General features: G+C 41.7%; 1 protein-coding gene across 1 annotated transcript in view; it reads right to left on the reverse strand.

The window, feature by feature from the left end:
- Nucleotides 1-2089: 2089 nt before the first annotated feature.
- Nucleotides 2090-26238, reverse strand: part of tenm2a (teneurin transmembrane protein 2a) — a 369550-nt gene continuing 345401 nt past the window's right edge. Inside the window, exons 25-36 of the mRNA XM_055224657.1 lie at nt 25240-25413; nt 23669-24306; nt 22009-22184; nt 15132-15367; nt 13355-13651; nt 10522-11079; nt 8786-9055; nt 7288-7698; nt 5644-5754; nt 4687-4954; nt 3853-3983; nt 2090-3331 (exon numbers count right to left, since the gene is read on the reverse strand). Of these exons, the coding sequence (XP_055080632.1) occupies nt 2594-3331; nt 3853-3983; nt 4687-4954; nt 5644-5754; nt 7288-7698; nt 8786-9055; nt 10522-11079; nt 13355-13651; nt 15132-15367; nt 22009-22184; nt 23669-24306; nt 25240-25413 (4008 nt within the window). The 3' untranslated portion in view covers nt 2090-2593. The remainder of the gene's footprint in view (nt 3332-3852; nt 3984-4686; nt 4955-5643; nt 5755-7287; nt 7699-8785; nt 9056-10521; nt 11080-13354; nt 13652-15131; nt 15368-22008; nt 22185-23668; nt 24307-25239; nt 25414-26238) is intronic.

Consider the following 26238-nt stretch of genomic DNA (forward strand, 5'->3'; position numbering starts at 1 on the left):
GAGACTTCAGAGGTCACTGTGTCACTTAACCTACTATTATATATATATATAATATAATATCTTTCAGGTCAGTGCTTCTCTCAGATACTTACCCAGTCTCCAGTTGGGGAGTTGATGTTACTCCCCTCTGACCTTGCGTCCTGGCTCCCCCTCGCCGTAGCATTTGTGTTGTACCTCATCAGTCTCAAATTGTGACAGTAGTTGTTCAGCTGTAAGTTTGGACTCTGTCTGTAGTTCAGCAGGTCCAAGGGGAGGATTTGAACCCAGGTCCTCCATGTGAAAGACGGACAAATTACCAACTGAGCTAACCCTCCGTGGCTGTGGCTGTGGCTGTGGCTGTGGCTGTGGCTGTGGCTGTGGCTGTGGCTGTGGCTGTGGCTGTGGCTGTGGCTGTGGCTGTGGCTGTGGCTGTGGCTGTGGCTGTGGCTGTGGCTGTGGCTGTGGCTGTGGCTGTGGCTGTGGCTGTGGCTGTGGCTGTGGCTGTGGCTGTGGCTGTGGCTGTGGCTGTGGCTGTGGCGTTTATGTGATAGTTTAAATTTTAAGAGTTTTCTTTATGTTGGACGAGCATCTGTGCGACTGGAGCAAGTTCATTTCAGTGAAGCCCATTTAAAAGTTTGGATGTAACAAACACCATCAGAGGAAGAAGTTTTTGTTTAATTTTGTTCCTTAAGTAAAAGTACCAGGGCAAAAAAAATACTCAAGTAAAAGGCAAAGTTAAATTGGTTGTTCTACGATGTTTTGTCCAGTTGACAGATTAAACTTTGGCTTTTCCTGTGGGTCAGACCTGGACGACTGAGGGACACAGACATCTACTCAAGTAAAAGTAAAAAATGAATAAATCTACTTAAGTAAAAGTATTAAAGTACTGTTTGAGAGGAGAGATAAGTGCAACACGGTTAAACGCTGTGAAAAGTCCATTTTGCAGAATTTGCTTTAAGTTCAGCTTTAACAAAAACAACCTGCTCATAAATGTTTATCTTGTTCTGATCAAATAAAAACCTGTTGTGGACGTGATCAAACAAACAGAAACAGAAACGACACGCAGCCCGAGTAAACAATCATGTTTTATTGATAAGGTCAGAAGAGTCTCTAGTTTCAGTGAATGCTTCGCGATCACCCTTTTGATAATACTGATTTGGTACATTTTATTATTATTATTATTATTATTATTATTATTATTATTATTATTATTATTATGACATCCAGCACTCAGAGTCTCTTCACAGTGAGAAGGAGCCATTACTGCTACTGCTGTCGGATTCTAGGACACGAAAATCTCTTTGCTGCTTCCAAAAAAACAAAAAACAATCAAAAAAACATCAAACTGGGGCTCGATATTGTGAAGATATGGAGAGTAGTGCCACAAAAGTCTAGGAGTAGTAAGACCAGCTAAAGATTTTGCACATAAAGCCACCTCCTCTTAGAAATATAAAAGTCAATATTCTCAACAATATTCTACTGTGCTGCATAAAGGACCTATACACTGTACATCCAAATATAGCTCGAAAAAACGCATTTCACAGTTTTAAAGACTTTATTTAAAGTATAAACCGCTTTTTAAAACACTTTGTTACATAAATTATTCTTTTTGAGCGTGACTAGTATTTGCCCTGGCAGCAAAAAACTGAATAATAATAATACAAAACAAAATGGTACATATCTTACAAAAGAAAATAAACAGTAATCTGACTATAACTGGTGACTCATTCATGATTGTCATATAGTACTAAGAATAAATAAATAAATGAAATTATCAAATAAATACTAACTTTGTCATGTTTTCTGGTTCACCGTGAGCTGAGGTGATCGCTCTGTACAGAAGTGCCTTGTGTGAAAAGTCTCACGATTCTACCGCGACTGAAACGTACAAAACTACGGCATCTACAGTTACGCAACATCCTGAAATCAGTGTATCAGACACATAAGTATTAATATGACTCCTGCTCCGCCCCCATCCCAAAAGAAACGAAGTGAGAGAGATACCACTGTCCACAAATATAGTCATCTTTTTTCACTTTTGTTTTTTTAAAAAGTTCTCCAAAGTCCGTCAAACCGTGTTGAAAGATGCCGTTCTGTTCTGGCTCGCCGGGCGGGACTGGTCGTGTTGGGTAATGAGAGGCCTGAGACAGGGACGTGGGACTTTTTGTTTTTGTCGTTATGGCGACGTGAGGCTAAAAGGGGCGGCGCTCTGGAGGGGCTCGGTCTCCATTTTGGTCCCTTCAGAGTCTATGAGAGACGAGCCGTGGTCGCAGAGGCGGGCGCAGTGCAATCTCACTGCCATCAGCGGGACCCAAAAATATGGGCGAAAATATCTTTTGTAAAAAGGGGAATCGTCTCGTTAAGCAACAGTTCTCAAAGTTCTTCAGTGCTTTTCAGTTGTTCAAAAGAAGAAGAAGAAAAAAAAAAAAAAAGATCTCGACTCAAGTTTAAATTTTTTGCCTGTGGCAGTAAAATGAACAAGAATATGTTTTTTTACTCAGAAGTCACTCTGGAAAAGTCCCTGCAGCGTTCCTTAGGAAACCCCAGTGGTTGTTTGGAGAGGAGCAGGGCTGAGGAGGCTGGACACAGGAGGGGGGCACATTCAGGAGGGCTGTTACCTGCGGCCCATCTCGTTCTGTCGGAGGAACTGGACGTTGTTGCTGCTGTCGGCCAGTTCGGGGTACTGTTCCACGGGGAGTACGTAGTACCCCTCGTAACCCTGAACTTTCCCCGCGGTGAGCAGCTGCTGCCTCTCGCCCTCCGTCCACAGACGACTGCCCCCTTTACCGTCCCTCGCTCTCTGCTGCTCTCGGGCCCAGGCGCCGGCTAGCGCCCTCTGTCGGGCCACCTCCAAAAGTCTCACCTTCTCCTCGTCCACCACGTCGGCCGCCAGCCCGTAGCGCACGCTCAGCACCAGAGCGGGAACGGCGAACTCCACCGTCACCCCCCTCCTCGAGCGCCCGCTGACCGTCACGTTCACGCCGCTCTCCAGACTCTTTCGGCCGTTGGTCAAGCCCAGAGCCAGCAGGTCGCTGTCCGCAGAGCCCACCTTCACGAAATAATGACAGTCTTTCCCGTCCTGGGTGTAGTGCGTCCCGTCCAGATACTGAGCGCCGTTCAGAACCAGAGCGATTTTCCTGCTGTCCTCGGACGCCAGGGCGGAGACGGCGGCTACCACCCTGTCCTCCTTCAGGGCGAGCATCACCCCCCTCCCGATGATGGGCGTGCTGGTGCCAAACCAGTGTCCGGGTTTGTCTTTTCTCCGATGTCGCTCTTTGTTCAGCAGACGACCCTCCAGAGCCATGAACGCCTGATTGTGACGCTCGGCCGCCTGCTGCACGCCAGTGATGAGCTGCAGGAGAAACACAAACAGGGTCAGTTTAACATAAAGACACATGAGGGATGTTTAAGGAATGACATCTGGGTTTAGTTTAGTGCATTTGTGTTGCTATGGAGACACGAGATACTCTACATCATAACTCCGTCGGTCGGATTTTAGTTTTGGCAAAGCACAAAGTTGATTTGGGAAAAGCAAATCAAGTGTGTGTCCTTACAGACCTAAAATTAAAATATATTTTTTGTACTTGGATGTTTGCACGTTGCTTCATGTGCAGTGATTCTTTCAATGTCACTTAACTTTCCCATAAAATGTAAGTACAGAAAAAAGTGACCTGCACTTGTTAAGTCTCAAGTTTATGTCAAGAGCAGGACTTGAACCGCTAACCTTCGGATCAGTGGACAAACACTCTACCGACTGAGCCGCTCTCGCCCCATGTTATGATGAGTTTAGTCACAAAACCACGTCATAAAGTCACACTGGACTGAAGTGTTTGTGCGGTGGCGTCCTGAGCATCGCGGTCTCAGCTGTCGTACCTGTCCGTTCTCACAGTGCTGCGTCGCCAACAGCTCAAACGGCGGCTCGACGAAGTAGAGCGTGTGACGAGGGAACCCGGGGATTATGTTACTGAGCTGGAAACCAAACATGACGAGCCAACTCTTCACATCTAGACAGACGGGAGAGGAAAGGGTTAAACACGGCAAAAGATATTTATATGAGACAGAACAGAACGCAGCTGCTCAAGAAACTCAAACTCAAAATAAAAGTCTGAAGAGTCAGTGCAGCCGACTGTGCTTTTATTTTGTAGTAATTTAAAGTCATTTGTGTTTTCAAATGGAGTTTCAAAGTTTACAAAGTTCAAATTGAGTTCAGTCTGGAGTAAATTAAAAGTGAATTAAACTAAACGCTTTGTAATGTTTTAAGCAGAGGTGGGAGAAGTACAGATACTGGAGCAACAAAAAACTCAAGTAAAAGTAAAAGTATCACATGAAAAATCGTCTTAAGTAAAAGTATTAAAGCACCAGTTTAAAAATGTACTTAAAGAAAAAAAAGTACAAGTATTTCTCACAGATTTTGAGTCTTATAAAGCTTCAAATGTGGTGATTTTTATAAAGATTTGACCTGAATTGATGCTTTTTTTCTGTTTTTATTTGTATATTTTTGTTTGGAAAAATTCTGAACGTGTTAAAAATAAACCCTCAGAAAAAATACTTTTACTTTTCAGATCGGTTCAAAAATGTAGTGGAGTAGAAAGTACAGATACTGCTCTCAAGTGTACTCAAGTAAAAGTGAAAAGTATACAAGTAAAGTACAGATACCTCACTACTTTTACTCGCTCCCACCTTTGTTTTTCAGTGTTCTTTTCTTACCTGTGACGTAGTTCTTGACGTCCAGCATGTCGCTCAGGGGGTTGTTGTTCTTAAACATGTAAAGGTTAAAGGGCGACGGGTCTTTTCCGATCTTGGGCCAGATGCTGTAGTCTGGAGACGTCCAGCGTCCGGCCAGAACGTCGTAGTCCCTCTGAGTGAAGTGAACCAGTTTGGTCAAAGGGTCGTACAGGCCGCCGTGGAAGCCCACCACCAGCTGAAACTCGGGGTTAGAATCCAGGTAGACCTCCCCGTAGGCCGTGTACTGCACCTGCACAAACACGGACATCACAGTTTTACTTTACTACAGGAGAGTACTGCAGTATTACGGTTTAAACGTTTCACTACAGTAATAATTTAAAAACCTAACTGTCATTATGATGCAAAGTGTGTTTTTTATGGACAAATCTCTCCCTCGTGTCACTTCTTCTGTTTCTGAGCTGATTCTTGCCGCTGGTTCAGTTGGTTCAGTGTCAGTCGATGCAAAAATAAATACAAATCAATAAAGATAAAGATTCGGCTCTTTTAAAAAATTAGATCCAGTTACAATTGTTCATGCGCAAAAGAGACGACTCGTTCACAAACGTCACGTCACTGAGTGAGAAAAAAATCATGTGTTCATCTTAAACTACCACAAACTACACCTTCAAACGACACCGTCAAACTACACCTTCAAACGACACCTTCAAACTACACCTTCTTGCCTTTTTGCCCTTAACACCTCCAGACCATGATCCCGTATTAAAGCTTTTATTTACCTTTCGTTACTAAACGTTTTCCTCGTCTAAAGGTCAGGGCTCTGGTCAGATAAAGGTTGGCGTCTGAGTGGACGCTGTGGCCTGAGACGGTGGGAGGGGGGTTCCTCTCATTGAATCATTGTCTTTATGATTATTGTGTGTCAGACTCAAGGGGATGTTTTCACTGGAGTCTATCGATCATCTGACCGTTGTGTATTTTTACCTGTTTGATCATCTGACCGTTGCTGCTGAAGACGGCGAGTGGCGTGCCCGTGTTGTCTGAGGCGATGTAATACTCCTCTCCGCTGCTGACCTCCATGGCGAAGAGGTGACCCTGAGGAAAAATACAGTGTCAGTGACATAACTTTACTATTTGTTCAGTTTGGGTCAGAGCTGATGACCAGACAAAGCGTGACACTGCGTCTGTTATTAGTCGTTTTTATGTTTGTAAAATGACCCGTTCTGTGTTTTCTTGTTTCATTCGGGGACGTCAAACACATTTTCACCAAGAGCCACATCAGCAAAATGTGTCAAAGGGCCAGATGTAAAATAAATCTAACTACTTTTTTGAATAACTTTTAATTAACTGTTTCTATATTTAATACTTATTCAAGTTACAAATATTAAATATGCATGTGCCTGGATGTAAAAATATGTCTGTATCTGTGTCTCTCCTGACAGAATGACATTTTAAGACCATCATACCTTTTAATTTACTCGTCAAGGGCCATAAAATGATCTAGAGCCACATTGAGCCTTAAGTTTGACACACGTGGTTTAATTTGTGAGGCTTAAGAATGATGTGGAATTAAAACTGTTGCTATAGCAATGAACAAATTAAAACAAGATATTATATCTGGGATTTGAGCAGGATTAAGTTCTCAAAATGGAAACTGAAGCTCATAAATACACTGTGATATGTGGTCAAGACACATGTCTGTTTGTGGGACAATAAAGTAAGAAATAAAATAATAAAAATACTACTACTACTACTACTAATAATAATAATAATAATAATGTAATATTATTATTATTAAAGCCACTTATTTTTGTCGTTTTCAAACCCGTGGACTTTCTTTATATCCTCAGAGCACAGTCGCCGCTCATTGTGTCTCCAAGTTAACAGCCACTTTTATTAAAATCGTAAAACATAAAATAAACAACCTAGTAAAATTCAAATTAATTAAAATAAACACTACGCAATTATTTTTATATGTAGAATACTTCAGTTTGTGGTGTTTAATATTTATTATGCCTCAAAATTAGCATTAGCGTTAGCATTGAGACACAAACATGTCTCTAAACACAGAAGTGTCTCTGGTCAAGGATTCATTTTATTTCCGTTGTGTTTAACATGTGACAGTGACGTCCACCTGCAGCTCCCTGTCCACTGTCTGACCCTACCCCTGACCTCTGACCCCTGACCCACCTGCAGCTCCCTGTCCACTGTCTGACCCTAACCCCCTGACCTCTGACCCCTGACCCACCTGCAGCTCCCTGTCCACTGTCTGACCCTAACCCCCTGACCTCTGACCCCTGACCCACCTGCAGCTCCCTGTCCACTGTCTGACCCTACCCCCTGACCTCTGACCCCTGACCCACCTGCAGCTCCCTGTCCACTGCCTCATCTTTAAATATTTATTCATTTTAGCGTCACTCGGCAAAAAACTCACAGGGATAAAACTGGACAGGAAGTAATGATGCTAACAGGAAGTAGTGACGCTAACAGGAAGTAATGATGCTAACAGGAAGTAGTGATGCTAACAGGAAGTAGTGATGCTAACAGGAAGTAGTGTAGCTAACAGGAAGTAGTGTTGCTAACAGTGCGGCCGTGGTGCTGTGCGCCTCCTCCGCAGACGCTCCTCACCTGCAGGTCGTAGTACAGGGAGGAGATGTCGGAGCTGGAGTGGTTGAAGATGTGTGTGACTCTCGTGGGATGGTTCAGGTCGGCGTAGAAGAACTGAAGGTGCTGTCCCATACTGTTCCGCGTGGACACCCTGCGTCCGAGTCCGTCGTAGTGGTACACCACGCTCCACCCTCCTGGACCCCTGTTGTACGCCCGCAGCAGCTGACCTTTGGAGTTATAGTCGAACACGTCCGACCCCCGCTGGCTCAGGTACCCGTCCTCGTCCAGTTTGTACTGCACGTCCCCCAGGCGGGTGATGCGGTCCCGGAGGTCGTAGCGGAGGGGTAAGATCCGGGCACTGTTTCCGGGGTTGAGCAGGTGGAGGTTGCCGTTTAAGTCGTAGCTGTAGCGCCATGTTGACCATTCATTCACCTAAGAGAAACGATACAAATATACACGTCAAAATGTGAGGGAGAGAAGTGTTTTTGTTTTTAAATCTGATCTTTATTTGTACAGGGAGAGTCCAGTGAGAGCTCCGGACCTACGCCCCGTTCAAATACACAACAACACAAACAAAAACAAGCAAAAACGAAACAAATGACCACAGAAATGATTTATTTATGTCTATGAAAGGAAAGAGAAGCAAGAACAGCTTTTGCCATTTCAGCCTCTATTTTGGGCTGGTTTTGAGATAAATATTTAATTTTACTTCAAATGTTGTGTCCCAAACGATGTGTCTAGACTCAGAAGTGCATCGCGGACAGATTTTATTTTGGGTTTTTAGTCCCATAAAATATTAAAATTGTGAAACTGCATGAAAGTCTACCTGCTCTATTCTGTATAACAATACGACAATTTTAATTTTCTTATTTTATTTTACTTTATTTTACTTTGCTTTATTTTACTTTACTTTACTTTATTTTACTTTATTTTACTTTACTTTATTTTATTTTATTTTACTTTACTTTATTTTATTTTACTTTATTTTATTTTACTTTATTTTATTTTACTTTATTTTACTTTATTTTATTTTACTTTATTTTATTTTATTTTACTTTATTTTATTTTATTTTATTTTACTTTACTTTATTTTATTTTACTTTATTTTATTTTACTTTATTTTATTTTACTTTATTTTATTTTACTTTATTTCATTTTTGCTTTATTTTACTTTACTTTATTTTATTTTACTTTATTTTATTTTACTTTATTTTACTTTACTTTACTTTATTTTACTTTACTTTATTTTACTTTACTTTACTTTACTTTATTTTACTTTATTTTACTTTACTATTTTATTTTCATTATTTATGTATTTAATTATTTACTTTATTATTTATTTATTTATTTTGAGCACATGTATCAGACACTTTAAGTACATTTCACAAATTTGTTCATATTTAAACTTGTAAAGGAGGAAATACATCTGTTGGTTTTTGATATCGTCTGAATCAGTCCCTGGTATCGGTTCTTTGGGGAATCAGCCGACACTTAATGGACGTCTAAACCGGACTCTGACCTTGACCCCGCTGAGCTGCCCGTCCCCGTCGTAGTCGTATCTGTACTGGGTGGTGTTGGCGTAGGGGCCGATCTTCAGCTCCCTCTTGACCACTCGGCCCATGCTGTCGTACTGGACCGTCATCCAGTACATGAGCGAGCGGAAGATCTCGTACTGCACCTCCTTGATGCGGCCGTGGGTGTCGAAGTGTTTGCTCAGCGTCATGACCGCCGTGGTGATGATCTGGTTTATGTCGTAGTAAATGACGCCAAATTTACCAAAGTGCTCCACCTGACGAAGGAAACAGACACACGAGGAAAGTCAAAGTGAGAAGAACGAGGCGACGGGTGTTTCGACAATTTAAGAAACAGAATCAAAACAGCGCGAGGAGATTTCGATAAAGATTTGAGCTAAATTTTGTTCAACAGACACAACTGAATTACTGTATTTTCTGGACTATACGTCGCTCTGGAGTTTAAGTCACATCCGCCAAAAAATGCAGAATAATGAAGAAAAAAACATACATAAGTCGCATTTTAGGGGAAATTTATTTTACAAAATCCGAGACCAAGAACAGACATTTTATCTTTAAGTGAAAGTTCTAATAATAATAATAATAAAATAGAGAACCACAGTATTTATTTATTTTTGCAAGATTCTGCTAAAAAATAGAGATAAAATTGGACAGGAAGTAGTGACGCTAACAGGAAGGAGTGACTCTAACAGGAAGTTGGGATGCCAGCAGGAAGTAGTGACGCTAAAAGGAAGTAGTGACGCTAAAAGGAAGTAGTGACTCTAAAAGGAAGTAGTGACTCTAAAAGGAAGTAGTGACTCTAAAAGGAAGTAGTGACTCTAACAGGAAGTAGTGACCAAGAACAGACATTTTATCTTTAAAGTCAAGTTCTAATAATAATAATAAAATGTGGACCAACAGGCTGAATATCAGTACATCATGCTAACGCTAATGCTAATGCTAACGTAACACATTTATATTTATTCAGCTCCATGAAGCACAGACAGAACTGAACACGTGTCTGGTTTGTTAACGTAAGATATTAACAGTTAATCAGATAAATAAAGAAGAAAAAACAACAAGTTTACTCTGGATCTCACTCCAAATCAATAAATCCACTGAATTCTTCTCCTCGGTGTCGTTTCTGAACAAATCCACCAACTCCAGAAAATACGAGAATACCATTTTCTTTTAGGGGCATTTTTGTTCAGTCTTAGCCAGATATCGTTTAAATTTGATTAACAAAGATGTGAAATTATATATTTTAATAATTTCACATATAAGTCTGAGTATAAGTCGCACCCCCGGACAAACTATGAAAACAATGACACTTAAATCCAGAAAATACAGAGTTTTTCTGTCTGTTTTTATTTGTACATCCTCAGACTTTTCAGCAGGTCTCAAACTAAAATAAAAATAGTTTTACTTTTCAGTCCTGTTCAAAATGTAGTGAAGTAGAAAGTACAGATACTGCTCTCAAATGTACTCAAGTAAAACGTACTCAAGTAAAGCACAGATACCTCAAAGTACTTTAATACTTTTACTTTGTTACGTTCCACTATTGACCAAAACAAAACAATAAACTGCAATGGACAGTATTTTGAAGATTGTCTGGTTTGACTTTTTGCGTAACTTTTCCGTCTGTTTTTATTCCTACGTCAAACTGAAGCTCAAAATCTCCCGCGTTTCTCTGTGCGTCTCGTCTTAAAACATGAGCGTGCGTTTGAGTCGTTTTTTTCCGTACCTTGCCGGAGATTTCGTCGTATCTGTAGAGGTCGACCGGCAGCGGCGTTTCACTTATGACCGGCTTCATGCTGGCGATGCGGAAGCTGTTGTCGTGGTAGGTGTAGTCGAACCTGGCGTTGACCATCCCCTCCTCGCTGAACCTGTAGATCTGTTTGTCGATCAGTGGACCCATTTTACGATAGCGAATCGTACAGGAGAAGCCCCCGCTCTGCAGATTAACCATCTTGAGCACGCCGGCCGTTTCGTCGTAGCCAAACGTCACCACGGTGCTGTCGTACACGATCTCGGACAGTTTGGCCAGTTTGCCGTACTTGTACAGGACCCGCCTCCCGGTGCCCAGGTACTGCACGGCCTGGGGTCGCCCGTCCTCGCAGAAGTCGTGGATGATGGAGGCGTTGCTTTCGGGCGGGTTGTAGGTGTTGCGGATGTAACCGACGGAGACGTGGGTGAACATGGTGTGGCGGGCGACGCTGGGCATGGTTACGGCGGTGACCCGACCCGAAGAATCGAACTCAAACACGTACTGACGCTGGCTCTGGAGCAGCAGGACCATGGACTGGAGGAAGAAACAGAGGTTAAAATGTCACAGGGGTCAAAGTTTAAACACGTTTTACTATAATCAACAGTCATGTGCAGTATTTAACCTGTCCAGTGGAGGGCGCCACCTGCTTCTCTTTGCCTGGAATGTTCCACTATACGACATTAATCTTAACTACCTTGTATTTTTTTTTTATTTGAGTATTTATTGCTCAACAGTTCATAAAAAAACATCTTATCACATTTAAACGGGCTCGCCTCTCCACACATCTGACTCATGACTTGGCCATGTGATGTCACGTGCTTTTTGCCACGGCAATAGATACGTTTTAATGCCCTACTGTGGAACATTTTTGGAATTCTATAACATAGAGACAAGCTGGTGGCGGAACATTCACCAGAAAAGTTCTATATTTCACCTTTAACTGTAAAATTCTTGGGGTAAATGAGTTTTGTTTTTCATTTAGTTTTTCATTTTGTTTTTCATTTTGTTTTTCCTCCGGTGACGTGTTCATGATCATTACATTTTCGCTCTTTTAATGTTTTTAAAGGTGAAACGGCCGTAGAAAAGTCACTTTCTGTGAAGGACGTTTGAGTCTTTGGTTGAACTTTGAGTCGTGGCTCGACACATTAATCATTATAATTAAAAATAATGAATCTTAATTCAATGCCAGATTTGTGCGTGTCCAGTCTGTGCCAGTGGGAGACGGGACGGGGCTGAAAAGTTTCTGCTCTGCCAGTCGCTCTATTTAAAAAGTGTTACCACATTAATAAAGAGTTCGAGCTTAATGAACGACTCAGACCTGCACCGAGTCGCTCTGAGCCGCACAATTAGAATTTCCATTAAAAATGTATTATTGGATTAACAATAACAACAGTCCAAATGATTAGCTCCTTCCTCTCCTGTGCCTGATTAAGAGGATTTAGAGCCAGATTAGACTCGTCTGGATCCAAAAATCTGTTAGTGCCAGAAAATATTGTGATAAACTACAATTCGACAACATTTTATACGACAAAAACACGACAGGAAAGAACGACAGACTTTACAGGTGAAATATGTCACTGTTTATAGTAGAGGGTCCACCACCTGCTCGTCTCCATGGAGATGTTAACGCTGTGCCTGGAACATTCCACAGTGTGGCATTAAACTTTTCCATCTCTCTGTTCTCTATAAGTCTTCATCACACTCCCATTCAAAGTGTATTTATTTATTTATGTATTATTTTTATCAATTTATTTATTTTTTATTATTAATTTATTGATTTATTTACCTTTTTTTCCTTTCTTGGACAAGTATGAAAAGTTGTCCAACCCTGAAAGTCTGAAATAAACAAATCCTCATCATCATCTCTACAGAGACAAGCAGGTGGAAAGTTACAGGTCAGATCTGTGGAGAGGCGACTTGTCTCACGTAACAATCAACACTTTTTAAGGTATTTTTGAGCTATTAAAAAAACATCTGTACTGAAATAAATGCAGCACACATTAATGCCACACTATGGAACATCCAGGCAAAACATTATATCTCCATGGAGACGAGCAGGCGGTCGACCCTCCTCCAGTAAAAGTACATAATGACCTTTAATCATCAGCGTCTGTAATTAGTCATGGGTACGGTAATTAAAATAAAATAAAAGCGCGCAAATAAAAATAAATAAATGTGATAAAACTGAACCAAAATAACACGACACACATTTAAAATGGTTTATACATTTTAAAAACAGTGTCGAGACTTAACTGAATCCAAACGCACATCTGAAAAGTAACTGTATCTGCTGCAGTTACTTTTCCCAGAGTGGTATCAGATTACACTTACTTTAATGAATTAAAGGAAAAACATGAACATGGCTGAACTTCATGTGGAATTTTTAGTTTTGAACTGAACAGAATCAGTGAGAAAAACAGAAAACAAACAGAAAACAAACAGAAAACAAACAGAAAACCTGCAGTGAGTGTGTGATTTTTGTCTCTAATTTGACATAAATAAAAAAGAGAGCAACAAAAATAAAGTTGTTTGTAATTTTATGCAGTATTTTTACTATAATATAAATGTAACTCTGTGTAAAAGTACTGCAAGTATTTAGAACACAGCACTGTGATTGGCCCATGTGACAGAACATGTGACCAAAGACTTTGTCCAGACTCAGTTTGTCCAGACTCTGTCCAGACTCTGTCCAGACTCTGTCCAGACTCAGTTTGTCCAGACTCTGTCCAGACTTTGTCCAGACTCACTTTGTCCAGACTCTGTCCAGACTCTGTCCAGACTCTGTCCAGACTCAGTGGACGTCACTCACCTTGTCCAAATAGCTGTAGCTCCAGATCTTTCCGTCCACAAAGGAGCGTGAGAGGATGCGTCCCTGCGAGTCAAACTCCGTCCTCTCGCTCATGCTTCCTCTCTGGAGTCCCAGCAGGTTGCCCGTGCTGGAGTAGGACACGTTGACCACGGCGAGGCTGCTGCTGGGGAGCCACATGGCGGGTCGGCCCTGGGCGTCGTACATGATGCGCAGCGTGAACTTTCGGTGGTCGTCGTAAATCTTCTCCGTGCGAGTGTTACGGTCGAAGTCTATGGAGAGGAGGTTACGGCCGTGAGCCTGAGGAGAAGGACACAGGGTTAAGACGGAGACAGAAGTACTACTGTGTACAACAGAAGTACTACTGTGTACAACAGAAGTACTACTGTGTACAACAGAAGTACTACTATGTACAACACAACAGAAGTACTACTGTATAAAACAACACACGTTTATTTGTATAACGTGTTTTGTACTCGAGTATTTCAAAGTGTTTTACAGAATAAGAAAGACGTTAAAATCACAATACAACAAATCAAAACATAAATAATCATAAATAACATGTTTACTTCAGACTCGTGTTTATGTAAAATACACTGTTACTCACATGTTTTTTAAAACATTTATTTTACTACACACAGAAAACATCAAGATATATGAAATTATGTAGTAAAGAACAAAAGTTTAAACATTTTTCATCAAAGCAAAGGGCGGATACTTTGAGGATTTGAATATAAAATATTTAAAAAGCTGTTTAGCCTTTTTTTCTTTGCTACTTAGTTCCATATATTGTACTTCATATATGTGATTTTTTAGTTTTCTGTGTGTTTATAAAATGTAAAATGTATAAATAAAGAAAAAACATTTAAATGAGACGTGGGTCCAGATTTTTGAGACATTGATCCACATTTAAACATCGTGAGGTTTATGGTCAGTGACATTTCGCTTTAGCTCACGACAGTTTAGTGAAACAAAAATGTGATTCTGATGCATTTTACTAAAATTATAAACATTTAAATACAGAGCTGCACATTTTGGTTGAAAAAAGTCATTAGATAAATAAAAACATAGAATCCAAACCACGACCGGTCTGTGGTTTGGACTCACGTCTCATTCAAAGTTTATTTTATTTTATTTTTACTACTTTTTACATTTTATAAACACACAGAAAAAATGACATATATGAAGTTTGATATATGGAATAACATGGCAAAGAACAAAAGTCTATATAGCTTTTTTTATATTTTAAATTCCGCCCTTTGTTTTGCTGAAATATATTTAAACTTTTTTCTTTACTGCATAATTTCATATATCGTACTTCATATGTCTGACATCTTCTGTAAGTAGTAAAAATTAAAAATAAATAAATAAAAAAAACACTGGATGAGATGGTTTTGTATTAAATTCTCATAATCTCTTATTATTTACCCGTTTTTGATTCCTACACAACTCCATTTGTGTTACTTCATTTATCTGATGTCGTCTGTGTTTATAAAGTGTAGAAAGTAGTAAAAAATAACTGTATTTTGCATAAGAGCCTCTGAATAAAACACTTTACACCTCACAAAATAATAACAAATAACAAATAATGGACATATTAGTTCAAATCAGGATTCAAACCAAAACCTTCTGTTTCGTGGTCGTCTACATTCACATCCTAAACCCTCTCTCTGGCGTCTTCGATTTGTTTTGCAGCTCATTTTCCCCACGTCCCCTTTGTCTCGAGCCTTTTATAAACACTGACACACATAATCCCGTCGCCTTTAAACTCAGGACTCACCCTCAGCTTCCTCCCAAACACCGTCACTTTGCCTTTGGTCTGCTCTTTCCGCAGACGCCACTCGATGGAGTTGAGGCCGTTGTCCGTGGGCAGCGTGATGTTCCGGCGCCCGATGGTGGGACTCACGGATCCGGCTAAAATGTGCGGCTCGGTGTGGAAGCTGATGCCCATCCCGTTGGCGTACATGACCCTCAGCGTGCCGTTGTTGCAGAGCTGGTAACTGTTACGAACTTGGTCTGAAATGAGGCAGAGACAAACGAGGCGCAGAGAGATTAGAAATGTGTTTAACTCAAATCAGATTATCTTCAGAGTTTAGGGAATAAAAGCGTTAATAAACACGAGCTGTTCTATGTGAGTGAATTCAAACTTTACACCAAAATATGAGACGGAAAAAGAGCTGAAATCTGAAAATCTACATATTCTGTTTATAATTTGTATTTAGAATTTTGTTATTTCAATATTTACAGTTTTAAGTGAACAATAATAAAACTACAGAATTACACAGACATTTAATATTTACAGAAAGAAATTTTACACATTTTTACAATCCATGTTTTTTTCTTAGATTATATTTGTGCATTTTCGCTCTGTCCATCATGTTATTATTATTATTATTGTTGTTGTTATTATTATTATTATTATTAATCAGAATAAAAGTTTTATTTAACAGCAAACCAAACTTTACTTTTCCTTTTTTTCAACTTCAGTAAAATGATTCTGAAGTAAAAATAAAGCTGTCCCTTTGTCTCCTGCTGTGTCCCCCGTGTGCACCTCTGCCAAACCACCACCAGGGGGCGCTCTCACTCAGGACTGTGCTTTGGTTTGATCTAATTTCATTGAAGAAAAAAAAACCCAGCGGAGTCTGACGTGGCTCAGATGAAGATGAGCTGATGTTTGTGCTGAGTCTTATGTTAACGATAAAATATAAAACTATAAAACAGTACGAAGGTTTATTAAAACGACCTCACGCAAAGAAAGAGGAGGAGGAGGAGGAGGAGGAGGAGGAGGAGGAGACTGCGCGTTTTTACAAGAGTCACGAGGGTCACGGAACATTCAGGAATAAGGACGCACTGATACGACACTGGTGTGAGAGCTACACTGTGTGAAACTCCAACTTCAATACATTTAGATCATTTTAGGAGGAGGAGGAGAAGGAGGAGGAGGAGGAGACTGGGAGCACAGGGGGGAGGAGGAGGAGAAGGAGGAGGAGGAGACTGGGAGCACAGGGGGGAGGAGGAGGAGAAGGAGGAGGAGGAGACTGGGAGCACAGGGGGAGGAGGAGGAGGTGGAGGAGGAGACTGGGAGCACAGGGGGGAGGAGGAGGAGAAGGAGGAGGAGGAGACTGGGAGCACAGGGGGAGGAGGAGGAGGTGGAGGAGGAGACTGGGAGCACAGGGGGGAGGAGGAGAAGGAGGAGGAGACTGGGAGCAGGGGGAGGAGGAGGTGGAGGAGGAGGAGACTGGGAGCACAGGGGGGAGGAGGAGAAGGAGGTGGATGAGGAGAAGGTGGAGGAGACTAGGTGCCGGGGGAGGATGAGGAGGAGGAGACTGGGAGCACAGGGGGAGGAGGAGGAGGTGGAGGAGGAGACTGGGAGCAGGGGGAGGAGGAGGTGGAGGAGGAGACTGGGAGCACAGGGGGGATGAGGAGGAGGAGGTGGATGAGGAGAAGAAGGAGGAGGGAGGAGGAGACTAGGGAGAGGGGGAGGAGGAGGCTAGGTGCTGGGGGAGGGAGGAGGAGGTGGAGGAGGAGACTGGGTGCACAGGGGGGAGGAGGAGGAGGAGACTGGGTGCACAGGGGGGAGGAGGAGGAGACAATCTCGACTGAACTAAAGGTAAAAGTCTCTGTTCACTTGAAAACTCCCACTTGATGACATCACAAGGTGAAACGTGGCGTTTTGAGCTTTGCAGATGTGACAGACTCATAATAAAGAGTTAAACGTGTGAATGTAAATATCATTATTATTTTATTTTATTCTCCTATTTTACTGTTTTAGTCTGATTTTTACTTTTTAATGTGATTTTACTGGAGAGCATGAGTGTGACTGAATCAAACAAAACACGACTCCAAAGTTCAAAGTTCAAAGTTCAAAGTTCAAAGTGCACAGTTCAAGTTGATCACAGCTTGTGGCTCTTACATTTAACGGAGCGACATCGTCTTCAGAGGAAAGAAGTTCGTGTTTGACCTGACGCCTGCGGTTTATAAAGTCGACGTTTGTAAAGAGGCTGGAGGACGGGCAGGTCAAAGGTCACAGGCTGAGTGGACCTCCTGGTTTAAAGCGGTAACGTGACGACGCTCACGGTGATACGGACGAACGGGACGACGCTGAGAAAATTTCACCAGGATCTTAGCGTTTCCTCCAAAAAAAAAAAAAAAAGCAACGCTGCCGAACCTTTTTAAAAATGTTATGATCACTTCCTGTGTGGAGCGCGGCGGTTAGCATGTTAGCATGTTACCCACGTCCATTTACATAAACAGTTCAAAGGTCACACTCTCTGATCGTCGTCCTGAGCCGTTAGAGGACGACTGACGCTGTTATGACGAAGTTCACGGGTTTTAAATTGGTTCAGGAGGAAGTTTTTTAATCCACTTTGTTCTGAGAAGAAACATTTGAAAAAGTTTTGCGTCTCAGTGAAAAGTTCCGTGTTTTCTGATTATGAAAAGTGTATCAGGTTTAAATGATTCATCTCTCTGCGCTGTCACAGTTTCCTCAGTTTGGGCGACAGTGGCTCAGTCGGTAGAGCGTTTGTGGTGTACGGTTCAAACGGGGGCGGAGCCAGACATGTTTGGTGGGAGGAGCTAATGGGGGGAGGGGCTAAGGTCAAGGTCAATGTGGGGCCTCATTTATTAAGGTTTTTATTTTTTTTATTTTTTATGGTAGTCTCATTTTATAGTACTGTGTGTGAGCCGTACTCCGCCTGTGAGCCGTACTCCGCCTGTGAGCCGTACTCCGTTGTTTGTCGGGTGGATAAAGACATTTTGTGATAAATTTACACAAAAACAGGAGATTGTGTTTCTTATAAATGACATAATCCCTTAAATCTAAATGATGAAATACTTTTGTTAATTAAACGAATAAAATACGACACAGAATCTGATTTTTATTTTTGTTGTTTTGTAAAATCAGCTTTTTAAAATGAAACAAATAGTCGATAATCCAATAATCTCTGAGTTTTGTTTTAGTTTAAAATGTTTTTAGTCTGAAAAATGTAATAAAAGATTTAAATTTAAACAAATAAAAACAGAAAGTGAAGTAAAGGAATTTAAAACACGACAAAAGAAACTCACAGAGAAATAAAAACTATAGAAGAAATAAATCTGAAAAAACAGAAAGACTCAGCACAATAAAACGACAAAACAAGAAGAAGCACAGAAAAACAAGGGAGAGAGTGAAAGAGGAGATAAGAGGAGAAAGAGAGAGAGAAAGAGAGAGAAGGAAAGCAGGAGAAAGAGATGAGAGAGAAAAGAGAAAGAAGAGGAGGCAGAGAGGGAGAAGAGGAGAGACAGAGACGCATAGATAAAGAGAGGAGGGATGAAGAGAAGGAGAGAGAGAAGGAAAAGGAAAGAGAGAGTGAAGGAGGAGAGATAGAGCGGAGGAGAGATAGACGGAGGAGAGATAGACGGAGGAGAGATGGAGCGGAGGAGAGATAGAGCGGAGGAGAGATAGACGGAGGAGAGATAGACGGAGGAGAGATGGAGCGGAGGAGAGATGGAGCGGAGGAGAGATAGACGGAGGAGAGATAGAGCGGAGGAGAGATGGAGCGGAGGAGACATAGACGGAGGAGAGATAGACGGAGGAGAGATAGACGGAGGAGAGATGGAGCGGAGGAGAGATAGTCGGAGGAGAGATAGAGCGGAGGAGAGATAGACGGAGGAGAGATAGAGCAGAGGAGAGATAGACGGAGGAGAGATAGACGGAGGAGAGATAGACGGAGGAGAGATAGAGCGGAGGAGAGATGGAGCGGAGGAGAGATAGACGGAGGAGAGATAGACGGAGGAGAGATAGACGGAGGAGAGATGGAGCGGAGGAGAGATAGTCGGAGGAGAGATAGAGCGGAGGAGAGATGGAGCGGAGGAGAGATAGACGGAGGAGAGATAGAGCAGAGGAGAGATAGACGGAGGAGAGATGGAGCGGAGGAGAGATAGACGGAGGAGAGATAGAGCAGAGGAGAGATAGACGGAGGAGAGATAGACGGAGGAGAGATAGACGGAGGAGAGATAGAGCGGAGGAGAGATGGAGCGGAGGAGAGATAGAGCGGAGGAGAGATAGACGGAGGAGAGATAGACGGAGGAGAGATAGATGGAGGAGAGATAGACGGAGGAGAGATAGACGGAGGAGAGATAGACGAAGGAGAGACGGCGCCTCGGGGCTGTGGTGGATTCAGAAGTTAATGAAGAGAACGACAGAGCGGCTGGTTAAGTCTGAACAAATCCACACAAACAACAAACACAACATCCACACAAACGACAAACACAACATCCACACAAACGACAAACACAACATCCACACAAACGACAAACACAACATCCACACAAACGACAAACACAACATCCACACAAACGACAAACACAACATCCACACAAACGACAAACACAACATCCACACAAACGACAAACACAACATCCACACAAACGACAAACACAACATCCACACAAACGACAAACACAACATCCACACAAACGACAAAGAAACACAACATCCACACAAACGACAAAGAAACACAACATCCACACAAACGACAAAGAAACACAACATCCACACAAACGACAAACACAACATCCACACAAACGACAAAGAAACAGCAGCACGTCTGTCCCAGAGTAACTGACAAAGACGATTTAAAAGGCGATGTCATAATCTACAGAGTCCCTGGACTTGTCTCATTGTCTCATTGTCTCATTGTCTCGTTGTCTCGTCTCGTTGTCTCGTCTCATTGTCTCATTGTCTCGTTGTCTCATTGTCTCGTCTCATTGTCTCATTTTCTCGTTGTCTCGTCTCATTGTCTCGTTGTCTCGTCTCGTCTCATTGTCTCATTTTCTCGTTGTCTCGTTGTCTCGTCTCATTGTCTCATTGTCTCATTGTCTCGTTGTTTCGTCTCATTGTCTCATTGTCTCATTGTCTCGTTGTCTCATTGTCTCGTCTCATTGTCTCGTTGTTTCGTCTCATTGTCTCATTGTCTCATTGTCTCGTTGTCTCATCTCGTTGTCTCATTGTCTCATTGTCTCATTGTCTCGTTGTCTCATCTCGTTGTCTCATTGTCTCATTGTCCAGATCATGTGTCTCTTAAAGTCTGTACCCAGTTTTTCCTCATGTATTTGTCCAAAGTTGTGTGTTTGACAATAATCTGTCCATCTTCAAGACTCAAAACACTTTACACCTCTTCATTCATGAGGCGGGTTAAGTGTCTTGCCCGAGGACACAAGGACAGCATCGTCTGTGGGAGCTGGAATCACACCAACAACCTGTGGGTCAGTGGACAAATGCTCTACCAACTGAGCCACTGTCACCCTTATAGAAGAAGTGCGTTTGCATGCTAGTTGTTGACTCTGCTCTGGTCTCATCTGAAAGTGTGAAAAGTGTGAAAAGTGTGAAAAGTGTGAAAAGTGCTTATAAACTCATCGTGGTGAGTGATGAGGATGTTCTGATGCATAAGTTCACTGAGGAGTAACTTTAGACCAACTTTTTTTTAAATTAACTTGTTTTTTTTTCACATTTTTAACACAAAATGAGGTACAGGCCTTTAGTGACAGAACTGACTGGAGATAAATCGTCTGGTCTGAAAAAGCTAAACACTAAAAACTCTCAGGGTTTTCTAGATTTAGACAAATTAGTCACGTGATTAAATAAAAATAATACAACTACTACTAATAAAATAAACCTGCAGAGTTTAAACGCTGCGTTAGACAAACTATGAAAGTCGTGTTCAGTTTTGTTCCTCGTCTTAATCTAATCTCACATCTAAAGATAAAACATTCGTGTAATTAAGCCCCGACTCCGCCTCCTAAACATCCTCCATCTTCACTCAGTCTTTTGCTTTTCCCAAACAACGCGGCGGACACAATTACCCAGCAGCCTCTTGTTGCTCTAAACAGACCAAATAAGCCGAGGGATCATGGGAGGAGGTGCGGAGCGGCGCTGTTTGTTTCATTATAACCTCCAAAAACACAATCACCGCTCGGGCTCTGAACGAGACAAAATGCAGGTTGTGTGGAAAAGCATCCAATTATAGTTTCCAGGGTCAGCCATTTTGGGAGGTAATTAATGCGAGTCAATGGGCCGGCCCTCGAAAGCGCCGCAGAACGGCGAGATTAAGGAGGGCGCTAACTCCGCTAACGACGGCAGGACGCCGTTCAAAGCGGACGTCCCGGCTGGGATTAGCAAATATGTATGGGCCATTTTTGTTCAAGCATAGATTTGGATGAGAGGGAAGTCTCTTGGAGTCTGTAAATTAGTTAAAAATAACAAGTTTTTCAATTAGAAATCAGGCGAGCGAGCAGCGGCGAGCAGCGGCGAGCACGGAAATGATTTTAAATTGATAGTATTAGCGCGGTTTTGGTGGGTCTTAAATATAAAAGACACAACAAGACAGAGGCAAAACAAAACTCATAAAAGACAGAGACAAAACTCACTGCAGCATTAGCAGAATATTCACCGATACGATCCTCATGTCAGATATCGGTTTGGTAGATATCGATTCAACCGATTTCCCATTTTGGTTTGTGACTAAATCCACTTGTTTTAACTGTGTAGATTTTTGATTAGATTTGTATGTGATGTACTGATCCTCTGATACTTCACACATCATCTTTAGTAGTATTCAGAGTATTCAGAGTATTCAGAGTATTCAGAGTATTTCCAGCGCTCGTGCTCAGGTCCGTACCTTGCACCACGGTGTACGACGCCTCCACAGACGACAGGTTGGTGATGACAGTGACGTCGTCGTCCCGGCTGGAGCTCTCGATGTCGATGTTGATGGAGCGTTCGATCTCGCGGTGCAGACTGGTCACCATCCCCGTGGGGTACGTCACGTTGGTCAGACGCCCCTCGCTGTCGTATCTGAGGAGACGAGGAGGAGTTTGGTGATGGAACAAGTACTGCTTTTTGTTACTTAAAGTACAGATACCAGAGAAAATAAATACTCAAGTAAAAGTATCATATGAAAAAATCTACTGAAGTAAATTATTATAGTACTTAAAGTTTAAAAATGTACCTAAAAAGTAATAAGTAAAAGTATTTCACACAGATTTTGAGTCTTATAAAACTTCAAATGTGGTGATTTTGATAAAGTTTGAGCAGAAACAACTGAATCAATCGTTTTTTCTGTTTTTATTTGTATATTTTTATTTGTTTAAATTCTGAATGTGTTAAAAATAAACCCTCAGACTTTTCAGGTCTCACACAATAAGAAAAATACTACATTTACTACAATACTACATTTTTGAACAGGACTGCAGAGTAAAAGTATACATTTCTTTTCTTAAGTACAGTATTTTACTCCTTTTACTTTGTTCAGTTCCACCTCTGGAGATAAATCGGCTGTGACACTGGTTCAAAAACAGAAAGAATGAAGATGTTTGTTCTTCAAACTGTGGACGTCGTTTAAAACTCGGACATTTGATGTGACCTGAAAGTCTGACGGGATTTTTCATAATTAAAAACTGAACTGCGAAACAGGGATGTACTGGCTACTTAGAAATATTGGCAGCGAAACAAAAAAATGAATAAATAAAAAAATAAAAATAAATAAATAAATAAATATATATAAATAAATAAATTAAATAAATTAATATTGGCATAAAAAATATAATAATAATAAAATAAATAAATGAATAAATTAATTAATTAATAAAAATAAATAAATATTGAGAGTAATTGGGAAACATAAAATCACCAATTTGTCCCTTGACTTGAACTGATGCTTTGATGCAAATATGATTCTAACGTGCAAGATTTGACTTATCTCACCATAATATAAAATAGTTTATTATTACACATATTTTCACATTTGTTGCAGTTATAATTGTCTCTAAATATGAAAATAATTGGGCTAAATCCAACCATAACAGTTTATTCCTTGACCTTTTTACTGCCCTTTCCTCTAATGGACATGACCAAAAGTGACATTTAGATTTGGAAGATTATGTCATTCTACTTTTGTGAGTTTTAGTTTTAGACTTTCTGCATTAGGACACTGATTCATAGTGAAAAATAAATAAAAAATCTAAAATCCTATGGCAGATTTCAGATAAATGAAACCACATTATGACATATTTTTAATTACTTTACCAAAACTTGAATTAGAAACAAACCAGTGCTGCCAAAAGTTTAATTTCTTTGGCAAAATTAAGCTTGTAATTATTCAAAAATAAAAAGTTCAGTTATAAAAGCTGCCAGTAGGGGGCAGAAGTGCACTGTCTCACACACGGAGGAGCAGAGTGAACAGGACTCATGTATATTTAACTTGTGCTATTTATCGCCTCTAGACATGACAACAAATATTACACACACAGAACAGACACTTTTGGGTCTCATAAACTCACTGATAAAACGTCGTCCATCCCGTCTCGTCTGCTTTGGTGGCGAGGAGCCCGGTGTTCCCGCGGTAACCCATCAATGCCACCTCTTGTCCCAGGGCCGACACGCTCCTCAGGCCCCCGGTCGGGTCCAGTCCCAGGGTCACCACTTGGTTTTCGGGGAGCAGCACCAGCCTCAGCAGGCCGGCTCCTCCCCCTTGCCCCGCCCCGTCTCGCCGGACCTTCACGGTGTTGTTGCAGTTGTCCGAGAGCATGCTCAGCTCGCCGTCCGGCCCGTACGTAAAGTTATACAGCGGCTCGCCCGTCACTAAGCTAACGGTTTGTATATGTTGACCTTCTCCGTTGAAAACATAGAGCTCCTGTTCCCTCGGCGACGCCACTTCGTACTGGGCGATGCCGCTGAAGCCGACGCTAGAAACGGCGGGCCCGGGGCGGTTGGCTTTCACCGCCCGGATGCGGATGTTGTTGAGGTCCCCGATGAAGAGCGTCCCGTCGGGGGACACGGCCAGAGACGTGGGGGAGTTGAGGCCAGCGTCGGGGGCGTAACCCTCGTCACCGTAGAAACAGTTGCAGTTGACGTCGTTCTTGCAGTCGCAGTCGGACGCCGCGCCCGCCAGAAGAGAGATCTCTCCGTTGGTGCTGACCTGAAGAAGAGAGCGGCCGTTTCAGCGACTTTGAAACATACAGTTATAGTTTGTGTTTGTTTGTTTGTTTGTGTTTGTTTGTTTGTGTTTGTTTGTTTGTGTTTGTTTGTTTGTGTTTGTTTGTTTGTGTTTGTTTGTGTTTGTGGATCATGTGGCTTCATTTTTAGATTTTCCAACGAATCAGAAACAGCGAAAGAAACGAGAAAAAACAAAACTCTGTGAACTAAATATATGATCACAAAAGAACGACGAGAAAAACAAATGAGATGTGTTTTTACTACAAAGAAAACAAACTTCTACTACTACAACTACTACTACTACTACATACTACTACTCCTGCAACTACAACTACTACTACTGCTACTGCTGCTACTACTATTCCTCCTCCTACTACTCATACTCCTACTACTACTGCTACTAGTACCACATACTACAACAACTACTACAATTACTACTACCGCTACTATTATTACCAGTACTACTACTACTCCTCCTCCTACTACAGCTACTACAACTACAACTACTGCTACTATCTACTAATTATACTAACCTAATACTACTACTACTATTACCTACTGATACCACTATGATGTACTTTACTTGGTTAAGAATCGTGATACACAGATCCAGCTCTTTCAGTTCCGATACGATTCTGACTCTAGCTTTAAGCATCAGCCGATATATCGACCGATACCGATTTATTTTAAACAAATCTAATCGTATCTCAGACGAGTCGACTCTTCACCTCCACTTTAACAAAACTGATTCAGTCCAACAGCTCCACTCTGGGACTTTAGAGACAAATGGACACTTTGGACTCTGGGACTTTAGAGCGAGTGTGGCGTGTTCATGGCGTGTTCGTGGCGTGTTCATGGCGTTCATGGCGTGTTCGTGGCGTGTTCATGGCGTGTTCGTGGCGTGTTCGTGGCGTACCTGTCGAATGCGGTTGATTTTCTTCTCGTCCGTCTCTGCGATGTACAGGACGCCGGTGTGCGACAGAGCGATGGCGGTGGCGCTCTCCAGAGCGGCGTGGATGGCGAGTTTACTCAGACTGTAGTCGATACCTGGGACCTGGCAGTGCATGGGACGTCCCGCGATGATGCTCACCTGGAGAAGAACAGAGAGTTTCAAACGTCTGGAGGGTTAAATACTTCTGTGTGAGTAAAGTTTATGTGAGGTGACAAAAAAATGAAGTACAGCTACACTGAAGCTGACGTAGTACAACAAAAGTGTAAAGTAGTAGCTACGATTATTACTATTTTATATGGCTATAGTTCTACTAGTACTACAACTACAATGACTACTCCTACTACTAATCCTACAACTACTCCAACTACTCCAACAGCTGGTACTCTCTTGTAGTTGAAGTATAGGAGGGGCACAGGTACACAAAAGTAGTGGTAGCTGTAGTAGTAGTAGTAAATACTTTATATATTGAATACTTTTAAATGCTGCCTATACCATTACTACGATGACATGAACACCACAAGATCTCACTGAAAGTGCGATTAACACCAAGAAATACTTTTACTTCAAAGCAAAAACAAACTTGAAGTATTTTGTGTGGGTTTTAGCACAAACTTCACTGATGCTAATAACATTAGCATCTCGTGCTAACGACATCAGAGCTTCATCAGAACCAAAAGTAAAACGACTTTCTCCACTTTGTAAAAATGGAGATACTTCTATAACGAACAAAGTTTCTAAAAGCCGAGGCCTAATTAATCAGTAACAGTCTGACCAGTGTGAAACTTCTAATGTGATGGTTCTTCATGAAGAAACTTGCTCAAATTTGAACTTTTTACGACTATAAATTGCTGTAAGGAGCTTAATTGGGCTTTGGTCTGTCAGACCCTGCAGAGTCTACAGCGAGCGTCCAGTCTCCGCTGTGTGTCCAGTCTACACCGAGTGTCCAGTCTCTGCAGTGTGTCC

This window comes from Periophthalmus magnuspinnatus, chromosome 10 (genome assembly GCF_009829125.3).
Source record: "Periophthalmus magnuspinnatus isolate fPerMag1 chromosome 10, fPerMag1.2.pri, whole genome shotgun sequence".
Lineage (NCBI taxonomy): Eukaryota > Metazoa > Chordata > Actinopteri > Gobiiformes > Gobiidae > Periophthalmus > Periophthalmus magnuspinnatus.